Raw genomic sequence first — 21,323 nt, 5'->3', positions numbered from 1 at the left:
CTAATATGAGAGATGATGGCGCGTACCCGCAGATTTGTTTTCCTCGCTCTCCGCTTATGCACATTCCTAGCTAATAGTTTACAAGATATCCGCTAATGCACGACTTAATTTCTGCAAATATGTTGTCTTGGCTCCGCCGAGGGCCTCGCCGCACAGCCAAGACTGCACATTTCCCTCTCCGCAGCGCCATCCCAGACAATATGCTGTCGTCTCTCCTCCCTAAGTCACACATTCTGTTAATGGGTTTTGTTGCTTCTGTAATTTTATTTATTATTTTTTGCAGATGATTGTTCAATTTCTCTGCAATCTGGGTGATTGGTTGTGACATACAGATACAGCGGGGATGGAAACGAGACACAATTCATTTTTTGTCATCTGTTTATTTTCTATGGAAATGTTAGGGAATTTTTGCCAAATTGCGTCTTGGAAAAAAGAAATGGCGCCACCCATGTCCGCTGGTTGGTAGTGGTATCGCAGTTCAACTGTATTCACGTTTGCAGCCCCAAGCTGCAATACCGAATGCAACCTACAGACAGAGGTGGCGCTGTTTTTGTAATGTTGTATGTACGTATGGGCAGGGTTATAAATTATAGCGCCAATGAAGGGATCCCACAAATGTAACTTTTTTTAATAAGTGATCTTGCAACTGGACGGACCAGTATGAGGGCAAAGTCTGCTGAGACTTGTAGTTCTCCGCTGGCCATCTGGCAGGGTTGCTGTGAGAAGAGGCGCAGGATTGATGTGTGTGTCTGGGTGTCTGTTTCTCTCCTTCCTGGCTGGGATTTCGCAGGGAGAGGAAGTATTGTGTTCCCCTTCCCCCCACCCCAATGGATGTAACAGTTGTGTGATCCCAGGTGAGGAGAGAGATTCTCCAGACTAGTCTCCCACAACACAGCAGCGGAGCCTAGCCTTAACCCTGTGCATGCCCGACCCCCGGGGAAGACTTGGGGTATATTCACACACATTGTATCAGTCGTGTCTGTAGAACATTCTCCCGCTCCAAATGGAACAGAACCGGTTTTATGCTGCGGGTGAGTTTAACCTCATAGATGCCAATGCATTCACCCACACATTCTCTCCCGCTAACCGCACAACCCCCCACTTATTTTATTACAATAATTACCTAATTTACGTGTCTGGAGCGCCCCTCACCCATTCATACCTCCTCCCCAGCCGTCCCTAGTATGTCAGGCAAGGTGTTTTTGCAGTTTTTAGGCTGCGTTCACACGTGGCGTTTACATTGCATTTTTTAAAAAACAAAACCACGGCTGGAGAGAGGAGATTCGCCTAATTACGTTGCTGTTAACATTTGCGTTCACAAAACGCAATGTTGACGTTTGCATTTTTTAAGTGTTTTGTAAGCGCAAATGTAAACGCCGCGTGTGACCGGGAGACAAAGGGTGATTTAATTCCAGAGAAACAGCGCCGCACTTTCCTGTGGGTCGTCTCTGGTATTGCAGCTAAGTATAAGGAGCTGTAATACCTGACACCACCACAAGTGGCGCTGTGTTTGTGTTTTTATTATTTTGTTACAACGTGATTATATTTTCTCCATTGATTTACTGCTCCGACAGAACTCTGCACCTCCAACAAATCCAGTCCCTCCGTCTCCTGCAAACACCCCCCTCTCCTAGATACCGAGCAACACCCCCCCAGTCATATTCCTTTTATGTCTGTGCCCAAAACATGCAAACAATATCCCACCCAGTGAGCTGCGGCCCCCTCCTGCCATATACTTGGCCCCGGGCCTCACATCTGCCCCGGGCACCGCCAGTGATCCTTGTCAGGGCCTGGCGGGGTCACTACACCTGCTCTCAGTGCCAGGCCTGCCCGCCACGTTCCATCAATGCCACGCAGGCCTGTCTGAGAGGTGGGGAAGAGACCGCTGTTTGATGTCTTTTTATGAGACACTCGGGCTGTCTGCTCCGGGCCAAGTCTTGATTCTCTAAGAATGCTTTTACAGGGGGGGACAGCTGGCAAAGTGAGCGAGGTCTCCGGGAAATGGCGCTCTCTCGGGGACGGGGCTGGATTTTAATGCTGTAGAATGTCTGACTTTTTTTTGTAGGGTCTGTAGAAGCGTTGTCTCCCCCCTGGGAATCCCTCCTGAATCCTCCACATATCTGTCCAGAACGTCTCCGAGAGGAGAGAGAGGGCTTATTCACACAGCATCGCCTGCTGCCGCAGTCTGGACGGGCCCCGCGTTTCACTGGATCGGACACTTTTATTGACCCCATTAAAGGCTGTGGGCGAAATAAGAAAAACACGTAGACTGCGTTCACATGACATCGCAGGCTCTTAGAGAGACAGCAGAGTGGATCCATCCTGTGTCTCTCTAATGATCCTCCTTATCCTCAGTATACAGCGGTCTCTCAGAGCGGACCCATTCCTGTGTCTCTCTAATGATCTTCCTTATCCTCCGTATACAGCGGTCTCTCAGACCCATCCCTTGTCTCTCTAATGATCTTCCTTATCCTCAGTATACAGCGGTCTCTCAGAGCGGTCTCTGTGTCTCTCTAATGATCCTCCTTATCCTCAGTATACAGCGGTCTCTCAGACCGGACCCATCCCTGTGTCTCTCTAATGATCTTCCTTATCCTCAGTATAGAGCAGTCTCTCTGAGCGGTCTCTTTGTCTCTATAAGGATTCTCCTTCTCCTCAGTATAGAGCAGTCTCTCTGAGCGGTCTCTTTGTCTCTATAATGATTCTCCTTCTCCTCAGTATAGAGGGGTCTCTCTAAGCGGTCTCTTTGTCTCTATAATGATTCTCCTTCTCCTCAGTATAGAGGGGTCTCTCTGAGCGGTCTCTTTGTCTCTATAATGATTCTCCTTCTCCTCAGTATAGAGCAGTCTCTCTGAGCGGTCTCTTTGTCTCTATAATGATTCTCCTTCTCCTCAGTATAGAGCGGTCTCTCAGAGCGGTCTCTGTGTCTCTCTAATGATCCTCCTTCTCCAGTATAGAGGGGTCTCTCTGAGCGGTCTCTCTGAGCGGTCTCTGTGTCTCTCTAATACCCCCTCACTCCTCCATCCCTCTGATGTGGTGCTGGGATGAGGGTCTGGATTATCAGGCAGCTCCACACTTCTAATCCTATTAGGAGGGGCACAAATCCTGTTTGGAGAAGCCTGATCCCCTGGCTGTGCCCGGGGAGGGTCCGCACACACAGCTGTGTCACCTCGTCCCCTCAAGGCCATCGTCACCTTCTGCTGTTGCTCGGTTTATGGGGTCCTCGCCCTGCCCTGTGGTGCGGTCCTGATACTACAATGTCGCCTTTGTGGGACGACCTGAGGGTCTCTGCCCACTGCCGCTGTATTGTGTACTGTGCATTGTGCAGTTATAGCAAAATCCACAAGAATTTTCTGCATAATGTAAATCCTTTCCCCCCTGATGCTGCTTGTGTCCGCCATGCTGTGCTCCCGTTTGCCCGCCGCGTTGGGCTCCCGTTTGCCCCCCGTTTGCCCGCCACGTGCTTGCGTTTGGGGTAAGGACGATTTCCACTGCCATGAGTCTCTGGGAAAGTTGAGTCACGTATACCCAGATATTGTACCCATCTTTCCTAGACTCCTGCAATGGAGGTGGAAATCTGGTTGGGTTCACATTAGGATATGGAGGAGCTGGGTGTCCTCTGCACATGCTATAATGGTGGGAGTAGTGCTCATCCACCTCGGCCTGTGGTGATGGCCGCCATATTGTTTGTCACTCAACTTTCCCAGAAATGGACACACCGGCTAAATATATGTATATATTTATTGTATATTTAGGGGAAATGGCTCCTTTGTGTCGGTGCCCGTCCTGTTTCTCTCCCCTCTGATCAGGACCCCCCTTGTCTTCCTCCTGGAGTGCGGCTCCATCATCAGCTCCTGCTGACAGGTTCCTGTGTGTGGGACACGGGTGCTGACGTCCCTGTCACCTCCTTCTGGTGTCGGTGCGGTTGCATGCAGCTCTGTCAGTCTCGTTGCCTCCGGCCTGATGCTGCCGGGCACTTTTTTTCACATTTTTTCATTTCCCTGAAATGTCAAAGTTCTGGCTTTGGCACTAATGAGCCCTCCGCCCCATCCGCCCCAGCCTCGCGAGCCCCCATGTTTCTCCTCTCCAAGCAGTTAACTCTTTGTACGCAGGATTTGCGCCTCGCTTGTCGGATTGTGTCTGCATCATGTGGTTATAGAACAAAATGGCGGATTTTTGGCGCAAGCAACGTACAGGCAGTCCCCTGCATCTGTCCAGACTTTGCCTCAGTAACAACCCGGTACAAGGGGATGGAGAGATGTGGGAGGCTTCAATTTATTGGCTTCTCCGTGACCTGCTTGATCCTGTGATTTATGGATTTCTGCAGATTTGTCTTCCTGTGCTGCGGCCATGTGTTTTCTGTCTCCTGACGGAGGGAGCTGCTTACAGATCAGGGCAAGTAATGGTGGCCCCTCTAATAGCCGTCCGCAGCGCCCCCCTCCCCGTGCCATAGTCATCCGTGGCACCCGCATCCCTCAGCCCTACGACAGGTGCTTGTAGTCACCCGCTCGCTGCTCTCCGCACTTACAGCTGCCATGACCGGACACACGGCCACAGCCGAAATATGTGGAAATCTCTCCTGAACGCCTGTTATCTGGAGAACATCAAACCCTGGGGGCTCTGCCAAGGGCTTATGGGGGTGTTGACTGCTAAATATTCAGAATATGATGTTGCTTCCAACACGTCCCTCCGACTTCACACATTTTGTACTTTGCGTTACAAGTTTTTGGATTTTGAGTTCCTATTACGCTTCACGCTCTAGTCCCTTCCAGAGCTGCTTTCACGATTTGGCTCGTTGACGTTGGTCTAAACACCCCCCCACTGCCGTTTTTTTTTTTGGGGGGGGGGGGGGGTTCTTCTCAATGCATTGCTGTCTGACCGGAGGAAATCGGCAGCTCTGGAGGTGAAGAAGCAAAAACCATGGACGAGTCCAGAATTTAAAAAATTAAGTCCCCCACTCAAAACTTATTAAAGAACGGTCTTCTATACAGATCCCCCCCCCCCCCCCCCATACAAGACCCGGGTCAGATAGTAAAGCAAACTTAAGCTGAGAGAGGACCGTTTCCAAGATCACCGCTTACTGTCAGTGAACCTGGCTGTAATGCTCACACAGGTGCATGGATACAGAGCTCTGACATTGTAACGAGTCTGCAGCTGTGTGAAGGTTTGTACAGATCTAGAAAGAAACCTTCATACGTTACACAGAGCTAACACAACCCGCTATAAATGCTGAGCGCAGCGGTGGCAGCGCCTTTGATGTTCTCACCGCTAAGCTCCGAATTTTCTGAATCTTTGGCGTGAAAACTGATGGTGGATCGGGAGGCGGCTGCGTATAATTCATAGTCAGATGAAGAGTCTCCCACTCCAGAGGTCACATCTCTGCCTCTCCTGATAATTATACGGCCTCCTCATCTCTTGTATTAATACGATAGTAAATCTTGTGGCCGTCCTCTCACACCCAGGCACGCTGCCCACCAGACACCCCCCCCTGACCTCTTGCCCCCGCCCCCCCTCTTATGAGGGTGATTAAAGCAGTTGCGTAGTCCGCCCGTGACCCGGCCTGTAATATATGACTACGGCTTTCTCCAGCTATTCTTCCTCCAGGGAGCAGGAAGCGGCTGGGAACAATGGGGCTATGTGGGAGATCCATGAGGCGGGAGCGATCCCGGGGTCATACACTGCCATCCTATTACAATATGTAGGATGCCTCGTGCTAATAAAGGACCTTATACGCCGCTCTCTTCCGCTCAGGGCACGGAGGACAATGAGGTGTGAACATTAGGGATCCGACTATTATGTAGGAATGGTGGCCGGCTGTACTCGGAGCCCTCTGCACCACCACCCGCCATGACACTTTTCTTTTGTTCCCCCGTGAACTGTGCCAGGGTGAGGTTTAATTGCTTGGACAATGCCCGGGGGACCCACTGAGGAGGCATTATAGAGAAATTCAAGGCCATACAATGCCATTCATAGGTTTAATGGCCTCCATGAATGTAGGGTACATGTATGGAAAGCAAAGAGTTATTACTGTGACATCACTGTGCGAATGACCACTGTACTGTGACGTCACTGTGCGAATGACCCCCCTGTACTGTGACGTTACGGTGTGGATGACCCCTGTGCTGTGACGTCACGGTGGGGATGACCCCTGTGCTGTGACGTCACGGTGGGGATGACCCCTGTGCTGTGACGTCACGGTGGGGATGACCCCCTGTGCTGTGACGTCACGGTGGGGATGACCCCCTGTGCTGTGACGTCACGGTGTGGATGACCCCCTGTGCTGTGACGTCACGGTGTGGATGACCCCCTGTGCTGTGACGTCACGGGGGGGATGACCCCCTGTGCTGTGACGTCACGGGGGGGATGACCCCCTGTGCTGTGACGTCACGGTGTGGATGACCCCCTGTGCTGTGACGTAACGCTGTGGATGACCCCCTGTGCTGTGACGTAACGCTGTGGATGACCCCCTGTGCTGTGACGTCACGGTGTGGATGACCCCCTGTGCTGTGACGTCACGGGGGGGATGACCCCCTGTGCTGTGACGTCACGGTGTGGATGACCCCCTGTGCTGTGACGTCACGGTGTGGATGACCCCCTGTGCTGTGACGTCACGGTGGCGATGACCCCCTGTGCTGTGACGTCACGGTGGGGATGACCCCCTGTGCTGTGACGTCACGCTGCGGATGACCCCCTGTGCTGTGACGTCACGCTGCGGATGACCCCCTGTGCTGTGACGTCACGCTGTGGATGAGATTTGTTGTTCTATATGGGGGAAGGGAGATGCAGTTGCTGGCATCATGTTCATTTTAGAATATCTGATTTACAGTGGAATATTACAAACCATCCTGTCTGCTCCGGTGTCTCTGTGGGTTGTATGTAACCGTTGTGTTGCCTGAGGCCTAAACTGAAACAGCAGCATCAGTATCAGGGAGAGGCTAATTATACCAGAGACGTGTTCACATGGTGATAGCAGAAGGTACAAAGCACCTAAAGCAAGAGATATATGTGCACCGCCAATTACACCTACATATATTATCATGTATGTGCACAGTGACTGCACCAGCAGCAGAATAGTGAGTGCAGCTCTGGAGTATAATACAGGATGTAACTCAGGATCAGTACAGGATAAGTAATGTCATGTATATACACAGTGACTGCACCAGCAGCAGAATAGTGAGTGCAGCTCTGGAGTATAATACAGGATGTAACTCAGGATCAGTACAGGATAAGTAATGTCATGTATGTACACAGTGACTGCACCAGCAGCAGAATAGTGAGTGCAGCTCTGGGGTATAATACGGGATGTAACTCAGGATCAGTACAGGATAAGTAATGTCATGTATGTACACAGTGACTGCACCAGCAGCAGAATAGTGAGTGCAGCTCTGGGTATAATACAGGATGTAACTCAGGATCAGTACAGGATAAGTAATGTCATGTATGTACACAGTGACTGCACCAGCAGCAGAATAGTGAGTGCAGCTCTGGGGTATAATACAGGATGTAACTCAGGATCAGTACAGGATAAGTAATGTCATGTATGTACACAGTGACTGCACCAGCAGCAGAATAGTGAGTGCAGCTCTGGGGTATAATACGGGATGTAACTCAGGATCAGTACAGGATAAGTAATGTCATGTATGTACACAATGACTGCACCAGCAGCAGAATAGTGAGTGCAGCTCTGGGGTATAATACAGGATGTAACTCAGGATCAGTACAGGATAAGTAATGTCATGTATGTACACAGTGACTGCACCAGCAGCAGAATAGTGAGTGCAGCTCTGGGGTATAATACGGGATGTAACTCAGGATCAGTACAGGATAAGTAATGTCATGTATGTACACAGTGACTGCACCAGCAGCAGAATAGTGAGTGCAGCTCTGGGTATAATACAGGATGTAACTCAGGATCAGTACAGGATAAGTAATGTCATGTAAGTACACAGTGACTGCACCAGCAGCAGAATAGTGAGTGCAGCTCTGGGGTATAATATAGGATGTAACTCAGGATCAGTACAGGATAAGTAATGTCATGTATGTACACAGTGACTGCACCAGCAGCAGAATAGTGAGTGCAGCTCTGGGGTATAATACAGGATGTAACTCAGGATCAGTACAGGATAAGTAATGTCATGTATGTACACAGTGACTGCACCAGCAGCAGAATAGTGAGTGCAGCTCTGGAGTATAATACAGGATGTAACTCAGGATCAGTACAGGATAAGTAATGTCATGTATGTACACAATGACTGCACCAGCAGCAGAATAGTGAGTGCAGCTCTGGGGTATAATACAGGATGTAACTCAGGATCAGTACAGGATAAGTAATGTCATGTATGTACACAGTGACTGCACCAGCAGCAGAATAGTGAGTGCAGCTCTGGGTATAATACAGGATGTAACTCAGGATCAGTACAGGATAAGTAATGTCATGTATGTATACAGTGACTGCACCAGCAGCAGAATAGTGAGTGCAGCTCTGGGGTATAATATAGGATGTAACTCAGGATCAGTACAGGATAAGTAATGTCATGTATGTACACAGTGACTGCACCAGCAGCAGAATAGTGAGTGCAGCTCTGGAGTATAATACAGGATGTAACTCAGGATCAGTACAGGATAAGTAATGTCATGTATGTACACAATGACTGCACCAGCAGCAGAATAGTGAGTGCAGCTCTGGGGTATAATACAGGATGTAACTCAGGATCAGTACAGGATAAGTAATGTCGTGTATGTACACAGTGACTGCACCAGCAGCAGAATAGTGAGTGCAGCTCTGGGGTATAATACGGGATGTAACTCAGGATCAGTACAGGATAAGTAATGTCATGTATGTACACAGTGACTGCACCAGCAGCAGAATAGTGAGTGCAGCTCTGGGTATAATACAGGATGTAACTCAGGATCAGTACAGGATAAGTAATGTCATGTAGGTACACAGTGACTGCACCAGCAGCAGAATAGTGAGTGCAGCTCTGGGGTATAATACAGGATGTAACTCAGGACCAGTACAGGATAAGTAATGTCATGTATGTACACAGTGACTGCACCAGCAGCAGAATAGTGAGTGCAGCTCTGGAGTATAATACAGGATGTAACTCAGGATCAGTACAGGATAAGTAATGTCATGTATGTACACAGTGACTGCACCAGCAGCAGAATAGTGAGTGCAGCTCTGGGATATAATACAGGATGTAACTCAGGATCAGTACAGGATAAGTAATGTCATGTATGTACACAGTGACTGCACCAGCAGCAGAATAGTGAGTGCAGCTCTGCAGTATAATACCGGATGTAGTGTCATGTATGTACACTATCGGCCATATTGGATTTTAGTCTCAGGTTACTACTCGGCTGGCGATGCCTGGTCCTGTGTATTCGGATATTTCGTTGTTTATGTGAAGACATAATTAGATTTCTTTCTTTGGCGCGGACGTGTTATGTGAAGGTGTGATATCTGCTTGTATTCTCACCCGTGTCACGTGTAGGTGTGAGGATTCGGTGTTGCGGTACAGGTGTGTTTATATGAACATGTGACGGTTGTTACTCCACACTGCACACAACATGGACACATCTGGAGAATACGGGGGGGGGGGATATTTACACCTGACAAGCGCACTGCCGTGTGCAGGGCACGACCCCCCCCCTCCTCGTCTGCCTGCAAAACATATGTTCTCACCTCCAAGCGGACGGATGTTTACAGCCTGGGGCAGCTCCGCTTCTTGTATTTTCTGCTTGCCGTCACTGAACAGAAACATTACCAATTCCATGTAGTGCACAGCAAGCAGAGATCTTCCCACGACTCATCACGGGTGAAATGTTGTGTATTTCTGTGTTTCACTAGAGTTGTCTTTTCGCACGCAGGTGCTGCAGAGAGAGCGAGTGTGAGCGAGCGTCCGAGTCGCATCGCTTCACCAGTGACTTGAGACAATGCGTCCGTCTGGAAGTGACCCCCAATAACGCGTCCGTCAGTGTCCCCGAGCTGCTGGTAAGACAGGGGGCTGCTTGCAGATGCTGCAGAGCTTGTATGTTGGTCTTGCATAGGACTGCTGGCTTGCATAGGACTGCTATAACAAAGGATAAAACGTGTCTCCTCCTCTCTACAGCTAAATCTATCGGTGCAGAACGCCCCTGACCTGTCTGCGGGGGTCACCTGTGTGTTTGGAGATCTGGCGGAGAGCGAGGCCATACTGGGAGAAGGTACAATCCAGTGCTCGTCTCCTTCACTGCGGGACATCCCGGGCATCACCGGAGGACAAGGTGAGAGACTGCAGAGGGGACATCTTAAAGGGGATGTCCATAGTTTCCTTTTCATCTCCACTCAGTTTGTACTCCCTTTTCCATTCACTGACAGCAAGCAGTCATCTTCCCTTCGGTAAGCTGCTCAGCTGTCATTTGTGTGCATTAACTCCGAATCCTTGTGGTTAATGCAAATTAAAGTTCCTTCTTCTAGAAAGAGGGCGTAGCAGTGCCGAGACATACGCTGCACATTATGCAGTCTCCCCGCATTCATCCTGTACCAGACCTCACCCCGCTGTTCCCAAAATAATCTCACACTCTTCGTCTCTTCCTCCGTCAATGATGTTGTCGCGTCCCCCCCTCCCACTACTACTCATAATCTCTCTGCTGCTCTTCCTATCTCCTATACCCCTGCTGCGCCTCACCCCAGACATTGCCTTTAATCACCCCCAGGTTTATGGTTCTGTGCACATACTCCTAGTCTCCTGCAGGGGGCGCCGCCCTCTCCTCTCCATATCTATGATACTTATTATGTATTGCAGGAGCTCTGCACACTGTCCAGCTCCATCTGAAGTCCAAGGAGACCGGCCTGAGGTTTGCCAGCACCGACTTTGTGTTCTACAACTGCACCGTCCTACAGTCGTAAGTGTCTCTCCAGGACCCGAGAGGCTTTGGTACAATTGCATCCAGTCTAGACACATTTATCTTACGCTGACACATTGTAGCAAAACTCCGAGTCGCAGAAGAGAAGACTCCTCCAGCTTGTAAATGATTGTCTAGACCGCATACGTTGTAGCAAAGCCTCAGCTGTGAGAAGTGGTGGGTCTGTACGGTGTACGATGTCACGTCTCAATAACAGCATGCAGAGGTATTAACTTGGTAAATCACATGAAAAGTTTATTAGCTGCAATACATTGTAGTTTTTCATTGTCTATGGCAGAGGAGGCATCCTTGTCCTGCCACTCCGTTCATAGGGGTGAACAGGACTCCCCTTCTTATGACTAGAGGGGGTCCCAGCCATCAGACACACATAGGACACACATAGAGGATAAAGCATCCCCTGACACACGATCAGACCTGCACGCTTCTTGTCACCATCAGGCGTGCATGTCATTAGCAGCGCTCCCTATGCAGAGCTTCTTCTCTCCTCTTCTATATTCTGTTGCTGAATTGTCAATGGCGCTAAGCTGTCTGGAGCCGCCGAAAATAGACTCTGCCACCTCTGCGATTAGCATCACAGGAGACAGTGCAAGCATCTGCGCAGTCCTTAAGACTACAAGAGTCACATGACCCAAAAATATATAGTATTCACACAAACATATAGCAGATTTTAAGTCTAGGTTTTTGGTCTCTGCGTAATCTGGATCAATCACATGTCCTATCCCCCATGCTTTACACTGCAGCTCTGATTGCCATCCAGAAGTCAATGTCTAGGCTCGGTAGACTAAAGACTGACTTATACCCTCACTCGGTTGTGAATGATGAGAGTGTTTGTCCTTTTATTCATTGCAGGTGCCTGTCCTGTGTGAGCAGCGCCTATCCCTGTCACTGGTGTAAATTCCGCCATATCTGTACGCACAATGCCGACGAGTGCTTCTTCTTGGAGGGACGAGTCAACAACACGGAAGTACGTAGGGCGATGGGGTTAGGGGGCCCGGACTAAGTTATAGTAACGGGAGCACCCAGTCATCTGCTCCGCTTTCCTTATATCTAACTTATTCATGATAAAGCCGCTCTTCCTCCCCCTCGCTGGCTCCGTATACCTCGTCAGCATGTTCCAGTGCCAAGCGGTGGTGTGAGTGAGCGCGAGATTCACACAGTGCAGAGAGTGTCAGGGGTGGAGGGGCGAGGTGTCTCATCAGGAGCGCCTGACTCCCCGCTTCCTCGCACCTCAGGAAGGGTGTCAATCGCTCGTGAACAATGCTATATACATACCGCGTATATATAGAGGTGGCACCGCTCAAGAAAGACACATTTCTGCCAACTTTCTCCCTGGGATGCTGGCAAATGTGAAACAGAGGGAGGAGGGGTGTGAGGAAAGGAACATGGAGCGTGCGGATACAGGCTTAACCCTTGATCTGGTAACCTGTAACTTCAATACCCTTTAATAATAATAATAATTAATAATTATAATTCATCACAGCGCTGCACACAGTTTGCCAAATCAGTCCCTGTCCCCAATGGGGCTCACAATATAATCAACCTACCGGTATGTTTTGGAGTGTGGGAGGAAACCGGAAGACCCGGAGGAAACCCACACAAATACAGAGAGAACATACAAACTCTTTGCAGATGTTGACCCAGGTCCCCAGCGCTGCAAGGCTGTAATGCTAACCACTGAGCCACTGTACTGCCCTTCAAATTATATTGGTGAACTGCTTGACTAGCAATTGCACAGTTACATTTTATTCAGGGAAAGACATTACACCCATAATGCACCTCATTCATGCACTTACAGCATAATTTGCTTCTCAGGATCCTGGGAAAGCTGAATGATCCAACCCTGTATGTGTAATAATAATCCCTTTTTACTAAATTATTTATAGTGAAACTATGAATTTTTTATGTTTTTTAGATTCAAGTACATTGGAGGAGCGTCCTGACACTGCTGTGCTCTCAGCTGTGTGCACAGTGCCAAGCTGTAACAAGATTCTGGTTGGATACTACAGCGGTCATTCATTGCAGAGGGGGAGGGCTAAGAGCACAGCAGTGTGAGGACGCTGGTAGGATTAAGTATCTCTCCAGGGCCAATGCCTAAGCTTTATGGCTGATAACAGAGAGCACTAGGTCATATTCATTCAGACGTAAGGTCTTGTGTGCCTTTCAAAGGAGCGTGCGCCCACTATGGGGTTAATCCAGGTTTGTGCACACCGATGCGGTTCTGATCCATGTTTGTGTACATCCGTTCCCCCATAGTGAGGGATAGATTTGCATATCCGCATCCCTAGCCTAGATCTAACCCATGCAGATTGGCGCGGAGTAGCAGAAGAGAGGACGTGTTTCCATGGTAACTGGTTCCTTCCTGAGCATCTAGCCGTAAGTAGGTAGGAGGCAGCGGACCCTCATCATCCTCTGCCTCCATCTCCTGGGGGCTTCTGGGGATGAGGGGGGAAGTGTCTGACATGACTTGCATGTAACAACGCCATAACGTGACACTATCGGACTTATTACATGGAGCCTTCTCCGAAACGGAATACACATCCTACCTGTGGAGCAGGTGTATGATGGAGGCGGTGGTCCGGGCCTCCCCTCCCCCACCATCTCTTATCTGTGCGCTATGGATCCCATAAATATGCCCTTCACGTTTATGTGCTGCCGTGATAAGTGGCAACAAGCTCAGATTTACATGGAAAACCTTTTTTAATCCCATAAAAACTAAAAGCAGGAGCGGCACTCCGGATAATAGGCTCCATTTTTCTTTTCAGGAAGAGATGATTTATTTGGGTGACATCATGTGTGTCCTCCCGGTGTCCTCCCATAGAGCAGCAGTGTGCAGCGCAGTCTTATGTTATATATATGTGTGTAATATAGGGTACATGTTCTCATACATGTGTGTACTACAGGGTATAGGCTCTTGTATTCTATACTCTATTATATATAATGTAAATATATGTGTACCTTATAGGCTCTTATATATTATATATGTGTTAATCTGTATTCAGACGAATGTTGGGGGACGGATATACGTCCTCATAGGCCGGCAATGGGTGCACGGTGCTGTATGGAGCGCTACGGTGCAGCACGCATGTAGACATGTCCTATATTTCCCAGAATACGGTGCCGTGCAACATGTAACACATGTTGTAGGCTCATATATATATATATATATATATATATATATATATATATATATATATATATATATATATATATATATATATATGTGTGTAATAGAGATTGAAGGCTCTTATATGTATATGTAACACATGTTGTAGGCTCATATATATATATATATATATATATATATATATATATATATATTGTGTGTAATAGAGATTGAAGGCTCTTATATGTATATGTAACACATGTTGTAGGCTCATATATATATATATATATATATATATTGTGTGTAATAGAGATTGAAGGCTCTTATATGTATATGTAACACATGTTGTAGGCTCATATATATATATATATATATATATATATATATATTGTGTGTAATAGAGATTGAAGGCTCTTATATGTATATGTAACACATGTTGTAGGCTCATATATATATATATATATATATATATATATTGTGTGTAATAGAGATTGAAGGCTCTTATATGTATATGTAACACATGTTGTAGGCTCACAAATATTTATATATATATATAATATTATTGTGTGTAATAGAGATTGAAGGCTCTTATATGTATTAGTAACACAGGTTTTAGACTCTTATATGTTCTATACGAGCCTACAAAGTGTATTACACATACATATCTTCTATATGTGCAGTGTGTGCAGGTGCGTTCTGTTAGTTTGGGCATGGGGGGTCTGATCTGTTTGGGCATGCTGCTGGCACCTTGTGCTTGGCTCTCATCGTTTTCCATCTTGCAGGGTTGCCCGGAGATCATCCCCACGGGTGAGATCCTGATACCGGTGGGTGTGGTGCAGCCCATCACCCTGAAAGCCAAGAATCTCCCGCAGCCGCAGTCCGGACAGAAGAACTACGAGTGCGTCTTCCACATCGAGGACAAGCTTCAGCGCGTCCCCGCCGTCCGCTTCAACAGTAGCAGCGTGCAGTGCCAAAACACATCGGTAAGTGCACCCCTCACTATATGGGGGGACATTCAGAGAGGATCATCATCCTCAATAGCTGTCAGTCCTATTGTTTGACAAACAGCTATCTCTCTGGACCACCTCATACACATTCACTCTCAGTCAAGTAGAAATGTCACAATTATTAGGCTCAGTTGGTTTTGCTATTATGTGTATTGGTGCCTCATGATTGCAGGTTATCCCCTATGGATAGGATAAGGGGTAACACGCTGATGGTGGAGGTCCCACAGCTGCAGTGACAAGTCAAGCGCCCCCTGCTGTCCCCCTCACTATGGCGGACAGATGGTGAACATTATATAGTCTGCTATATATAGTGCATCCTGCTGCTCCATGCATGACCGAGCAAGTCTCCCTTCTTCCATGTTATTCCCTTGTATCCTGCATCGTACAGATTATTACTGGAGATTCTGCATTGGGGAAAGTCCATTTTTTTGATACATGAGTGTTTACACTTACAAGGACATCAAGGATATTAACACCTGAGTGTAACCCACATGTATCACGTAGGTGAATCTACCCCAATACCATATATATACATTGTAGTCATTGGCTGCACTATTACCTGCGCCTGATCTGGTGCATTGCATTGATGGTGTCACATATACAAGAAGCCTCTCCCCCTCCCCCATCTGCAGATGAATTGAGTTTTCATTCTTATGTGTAACCAGTCAATACCAAAATACCATTATGCAGTATGCAAGGGGTTAATCCCTCCGTCCCCGGCTCGATGGCAGATGATGGGTGTGGTTATATTTTCAATGAGGAAGCAGATGCTGGAGGTTGCTAGGGGACAGAGCTCTTCTGTTACTATGGAAACAGGAGGGGACCGAAAGAGCCTTTCATCCCTTTACCTCGTCCCTGCATCCTCCTTTGTTACACAGAGACCCGGCCACCTCACATGACCCCTGGCACCCTCACACCATGCATCTCAGGTGCGCACCCTGCATCGTAGCCTCCACCTGACGGTGTCCCTGGGGAGGTGGGGGGGTTTGTTATGGATTTCATTAGCACAATTGCAATTACACGTATAATGAATGGATGTTACAGGTTGTGTGGTTGACCTCATGCCTGGGGGGCTCCCATTAGGGTCGATCACTCAGCTTCCCTGCATAAGATTAGTGCTGTCCATCATATATATATATATATAATGTGTGCCTGTGGGACCTCCGCGACCAGGGTGTTGTTCCTTATCCAATCCATAGGATCACCAATACACACACACACACATATATACACACATACATACATATATACACACATACATACATACATATATACACACATACATACATATATACACACATATAATATATGTATGTATGTGTGTATGTATGACGTGGGTTCTCGCTATACACTTAGCTCTGTATATCTGGGGTCCAATATTTGTATGGAGTTTATATGTTCATGGAGTTCACCAATATCTGACTCTTCTCTGCCTCCTCCTGCAGTACACGTATGAAGGGAATCAATCCGGTGACCTGTCAGTAGACTTTTCCATCGTATGGGACGGACAATTTTACATTGATAAACCAGCATCATTCAAAGGTAAAAAAATTAAGAAAATACAATCTATTACAGGCGCAAATTTTTTCACAATTCGATTTTTGTGGAAATATTTGCAACTTTTTTTGGTTCTGTGTTGGGGGTTTTGAGAGGTGACGTCTCCTCCCATGTGCATGAATTTTCTATAATTTATACTAAAGACACAAACCTATGGCGGATACTACACCCCAGCTGCTATACATTCAGTTGTGCATCTCTCCCTCCAGCCCTGCTGTACAAGTGTCCCGCTCAGCGCGATAGCTGTGGCCTCTGTCTCAAGGCCGACCCGCGCTTTGAATGTGGCTGGTGCGTATTGGAAGGAAAATGTCTGCTGCGACAGTATTGCCCCAACCCAAAGGGCAACTGGATGCATCTCAGCAAAAGAAACACTCGCTGTAGCAACCCCCAGATCAAAAAGGTAAGTCACCTGCTGAAATGATCACCATGAGACAAGGGTGGCCATGGGCCCGTTGTCAGGCCTGTCATCGTTTGGATCAGTGTTTTCCGTTATCCTCCATTGGATGAAATTCTCAATAATACAATAATACACTATATTTGTCTCTTCCTACAGATCCATCCTCTCACTGGTCCCAGGGAAGGAGGGACAAAGGTGACCATAGATGGGGCAAACCTTGGCTTATACTTCAGAGAGGTGTGGGTGCAAGTAGCAGGGGTACAGTGTACATCGGTGCCCTCCCAGTACGTCAGCGCTGAAAAGTAAGTCATCCTGACAGGAGGCCCATGTCCCCTCACAGATAACACTCCCTGTATTGAGGATGAGGGGTGGATGTCTAAGGGTGGTGTCACACGTGGCGTTTTGCACACGTTTTTTGGGCCGTTTTTAAGCAGTCTGTTAAAAAAACGCATGCGTTTTTGACAGATTTGACTAATTATCTTAATTAAAACTGGTCAGAAACACATGCGTTTTCCGACTGACTGCTTAAAATAAGACCAATAACGGGTTTAAAACGCCATGTTTGGCATCACCCTAATTGCTTACCATGAGAACTCCCTTCTGAACTGATACGTGATGGAAAAACACCTGAGATTTATAGTCTGGATGATGTAACCTTCTCTGGATTTTTCACCCTTGAGATGTGCGTGCATTGTAAACCTGGTGCTGGAGGGATATCCTCCAGATACAGGGGGAGAGACAGTAATAGAGGTCTGGCCGAAAGTCCTAGACTGGGCGGCTGTTCCCTCATTGACCTTCATGTCCCAAACGCCTGCATGCCGCCATCACCTGAAAATGTGACACCAGGGTCTCCTCTAATCCATTTGCGCCCCCCTCCCAATGAGGAGGACAGCCTTGTGTTTAATGAACGCCATAAACGATCTCGCTCTCCCAAACTCAGTAAGAAGCAATTAAGACGTAATGCTCCCGCCATGAATCACAGGCGCGGCTCTCCACCCTCAGCTGCGCCAGGAAGCTCCAGCACAAATTGCCACTAGATGAATAGTTCCAGGATGATGGATGGCCAATATCCTGGTCGCTCTCCTAATTAAATCGCCATCCAGTGTGGCTGTGTACACCTGCCGTGACTCCCCCACATTACTTATCAGGAAGGTTCCCTGCAGGCCGAGCACACGTGCTGCCACTCTCATCATCCGCCCAGACTGATTGAGTAACGCTTCCCATACCAGAGGGGCTCGCAGCCGCTTTCTACTCCTTTTAAGGCTCCACACGTTTTCTGAAAAAAAAAATTACATTATTCCCAGAATCGACCCGATTGATCTGTAGCAAGTTATATATCATGTGTGGAGTAGTGTGTGTGCACAGGGAAGGAAGAGCTCACATCACTGCTACCGGACCATATATTCAGCCATACTAATCTACAATATGTCAATTATTGAACTTGTAACTTCTCTTTTGTCTTGGCTGTGCCCACAAATCTCCAGGACCTTTATGTTTCATATAGATAAAGGAAGACACATCCAACCATTCCTATCTACCTGCAGTACCAGGACTATACTCATTGCATGTGACGTGCTGCTGCACGGTGATCAATGGGCAGCGCCTCCAGTGCGTTGGACCAGTTTCTATGTATTTTGCTCACAGTTTCACAATGTAGGGTTGTGATTTGTTGTCTCTGGACTGACGCTCTGTGCAGCGCTGCCTTATCTGTGTGCGCTATATAAATAAAGGAATTATTATTTGGACGTGTCATGATAATAGATGCTTGTTATCTCTCTGACAGGATAGTGTGTGAGATGGAGGAGTCGCTTGTCCCTAAACCTGCCCCCGGTGTGGTGGAGCTGTGTATTGGAGACTGCAGCTCTGAGTATAGGACCCAATCCGATCAGTTGTACACCTTTGTGGTAAGATGTCGGCTTCCTCCTACTTTCTCCTTGTATAAATCTTCTCCTATGACATTAAGGGTGATGGCACATGTGGCCTTTTTGACCCTTTTTTAAAGGGCACCTACCACCACGAATCTACCTATAAAGGTAGATCGGGTGGTAGGTGGATGTATGGGACGTGAGGATAGCCCTTTTTAGAGCTAATCCTCACGTCCCCGCTAGCGTACCATAAACTTTATTGCCCTAATATGTTAATTTAATTAAGCGGCTACCGGGGCGTGGAGTAGCCGGACACGAGGCTACACGGCGCGGCTACTCCACGCCCCAGTAGCTGCTTTCCCCCGCCTACCCTGTGATCTTCGGCGCGCAGCTCCTGGCAGCTGCGCGCCCTCGTCCGAGAAGCCGGAGTTCTGCGCATGCGCAGTAACTCCGGCCAAGATGCGCGATCTCGGGAACGAGGCCGGAGTTACTGCGCATGCGTTTTTATGCGTTTTTATGCGTTTTTCATTGCGTAATTTCGGAAAAACGGACAATAACGCATGCGTTTTTAACGATCTGAAAACGCACTTAGTAAAAACGGCCCAAAAACGCCATGTGTGTCTTCACCCTAAGAATTATAATCTGCACGTGTTCCCGGAGCTGTGCCATGTCCCCACTGTCCTGTGTGAGGCTGTAGCAGGTCCCTGTCTGCAGTGGGTCGTGTCTTTTAATGACTTCCATACGTATTACTGTAGCAGAATACCATAGTGATGCTCCAAAATAATGGCTGTTGTATCTAATCTCAAAAAATAGTCATTTACCTGTAATTTTCTTGTTTCCAGACTCCAAGCTTTAATGAAGTGAGCCCCATGCGTGGGCCAGCCTCTGGGGGGACTCGCCTCACTATCCGTGGTAAACACCTGGATGCCGGGAGCTCGGTGTCTGTTCTCATCAGGGACTCGGACTGCCGCTTTATCGAGTAGGACTTTATTTATGTTGTAAATATATGAATCACACATGAAGAAAAGTGTCCACGTTACATTACAGTTCTGTTCTGGAAGATATTTCTGGATCAGAGCAGTTTTGTTAATATGGTCTTACTTACATTTTTGCTTTACAGGAGGAATCCACGGGAAATTGTCTGCATCTCCCCAGCATCATCTCAGGGCCCTAGCCCGGCAGCCATCACCCTGAGGATAGATAAAGCCAACATAGGGAACCGAGATGTCATCTACACCTATACTGAGGACCCCACCATCACCCGCCTGGAGCCTGCATGGAGCATCTTCAAGTAAGCTCATTACACTCTAGTCATCACTGCTCCCATCCATGTACTAGGGTGGACTGGTCTCATAGCTGAGGTCCTGCAGTCTATTAGGACATGTACATGGCACATTGGCAGAGGTCGCACAAGCAGTTCTCATGGTCATTTTGGACAAAGCATTCATCATTGGGACCCTAAGGGATCAGGCACATATTCCTATCCTGTGTAAATGGGATGAAGGTCGTTTATATTGTGAGCTCTTTAAAGGGAACCTGTCATCAGGAGCCCTTTTTCTCGCTCCCCTATAGAGAATAGTGTGCACCTTGCAAAAGTGTTTTTATAATTAAACTGGCTTTATCCAATAAAAAGAAAAGTTAGATGAAAGTTGACCTATCTATCTGCAAATCCGTGTCCAATGGGAGAGGCCAGTGAAAAACGATACCACCCACCGTGGGAACCTGCTCCGTTATGCGTCTCTTTCAAATAGAAGGTAAATGGACATTTTTTAATTGAAATAGACGCATGATGAGGACGCAGTTTCCTGAAGACTGGGGGGAGAGGGAACCACTTCTCACTGGCCACTGCCATGGGGACACTGCTGTCCTGAGAGAAAGGTAAACTTAAAGGGCATCTACCACCAGGATGAAAGACTGTATACAAATGAGTCTAAGGGGTTCAGGCTCCGTTAACACCTATGGAGCCTGGAGCCCCTCAGGCTCATTTGCATACAATCCTTCATCCTGGTGGTAGATGCCCTTTAAACCTAAAAACACTTTGACAATGTGCACACTTTTCTCTATATAGCGGCTCCTGATTACAGGTTCCCTTTAAAGGAAACCTACCACTTGAAGTGGCAGGTATAAGAAGGAAATACCAAGCACCAGCTCAGGGTGAGCTGGTGCCGGAGCTGATTTTTGTTAGTGTTTTAAACCGCTGTATCGCGGTTTAAAACACTTTTTAAAGTTTATAGCCAAAGCTGCTTCGGCGCAGGGAGGTACGTGCTCGGCGCTTACCATGCGTGCGACCGTGCACGCGGCTAAATAGGAAGTGAAGGAGAGCCGCGCGTATGGTAAGCGCCGAGCACGTACCTCCCTGCGCCGAAGCAGCTTTGGCTATAAAGTTTAAAAAGTGTTTTAAATTGCGATACAGCGGTTTAAAACACTAACAAAAATAAGCTCCGGCACCAGCTCACCCTGAGCTGGTGCTCTGTATTTCCTTCTTA

General features: G+C 47.8%; 1 protein-coding gene across 1 annotated transcript in view; it reads left to right on the top strand.

The window, feature by feature from the left end:
• Window positions 1-21,323, top strand: part of PLXNA3 (plexin A3) — a 66,415-nt gene that overhangs the window by 30,276 nt on the left and 14,816 nt on the right. The window contains exons 6-16 of the mRNA XM_072124935.1: window positions 9,871-9,994; window positions 10,113-10,266; window positions 10,788-10,887; window positions 11,758-11,872; window positions 14,794-14,994; window positions 16,464-16,560; window positions 16,785-16,975; window positions 17,129-17,274; window positions 18,756-18,876; window positions 19,680-19,816; window positions 19,958-20,128. Coding sequence (XP_071981036.1) covers window positions 9,871-9,994; window positions 10,113-10,266; window positions 10,788-10,887; window positions 11,758-11,872; window positions 14,794-14,994; window positions 16,464-16,560; window positions 16,785-16,975; window positions 17,129-17,274; window positions 18,756-18,876; window positions 19,680-19,816; window positions 19,958-20,128 — 1,557 coding nt within the window. The remainder of the gene's footprint in view (window positions 1-9,870; window positions 9,995-10,112; window positions 10,267-10,787; window positions 10,888-11,757; window positions 11,873-14,793; window positions 14,995-16,463; window positions 16,561-16,784; window positions 16,976-17,128; window positions 17,275-18,755; window positions 18,877-19,679; window positions 19,817-19,957; window positions 20,129-21,323) is intronic.

The sequence above is a fragment of the Engystomops pustulosus genome, chromosome 9 (assembly GCF_040894005.1).
Source record: "Engystomops pustulosus chromosome 9, aEngPut4.maternal, whole genome shotgun sequence".
In the NCBI taxonomy this organism is placed as follows: Eukaryota; Metazoa; Chordata; class Amphibia; order Anura; family Leptodactylidae; genus Engystomops; species Engystomops pustulosus.
The sequence above is the reverse complement of the archived record's forward strand: the minus strand, read 5'-3'. Positions and strand labels throughout refer to the sequence as shown.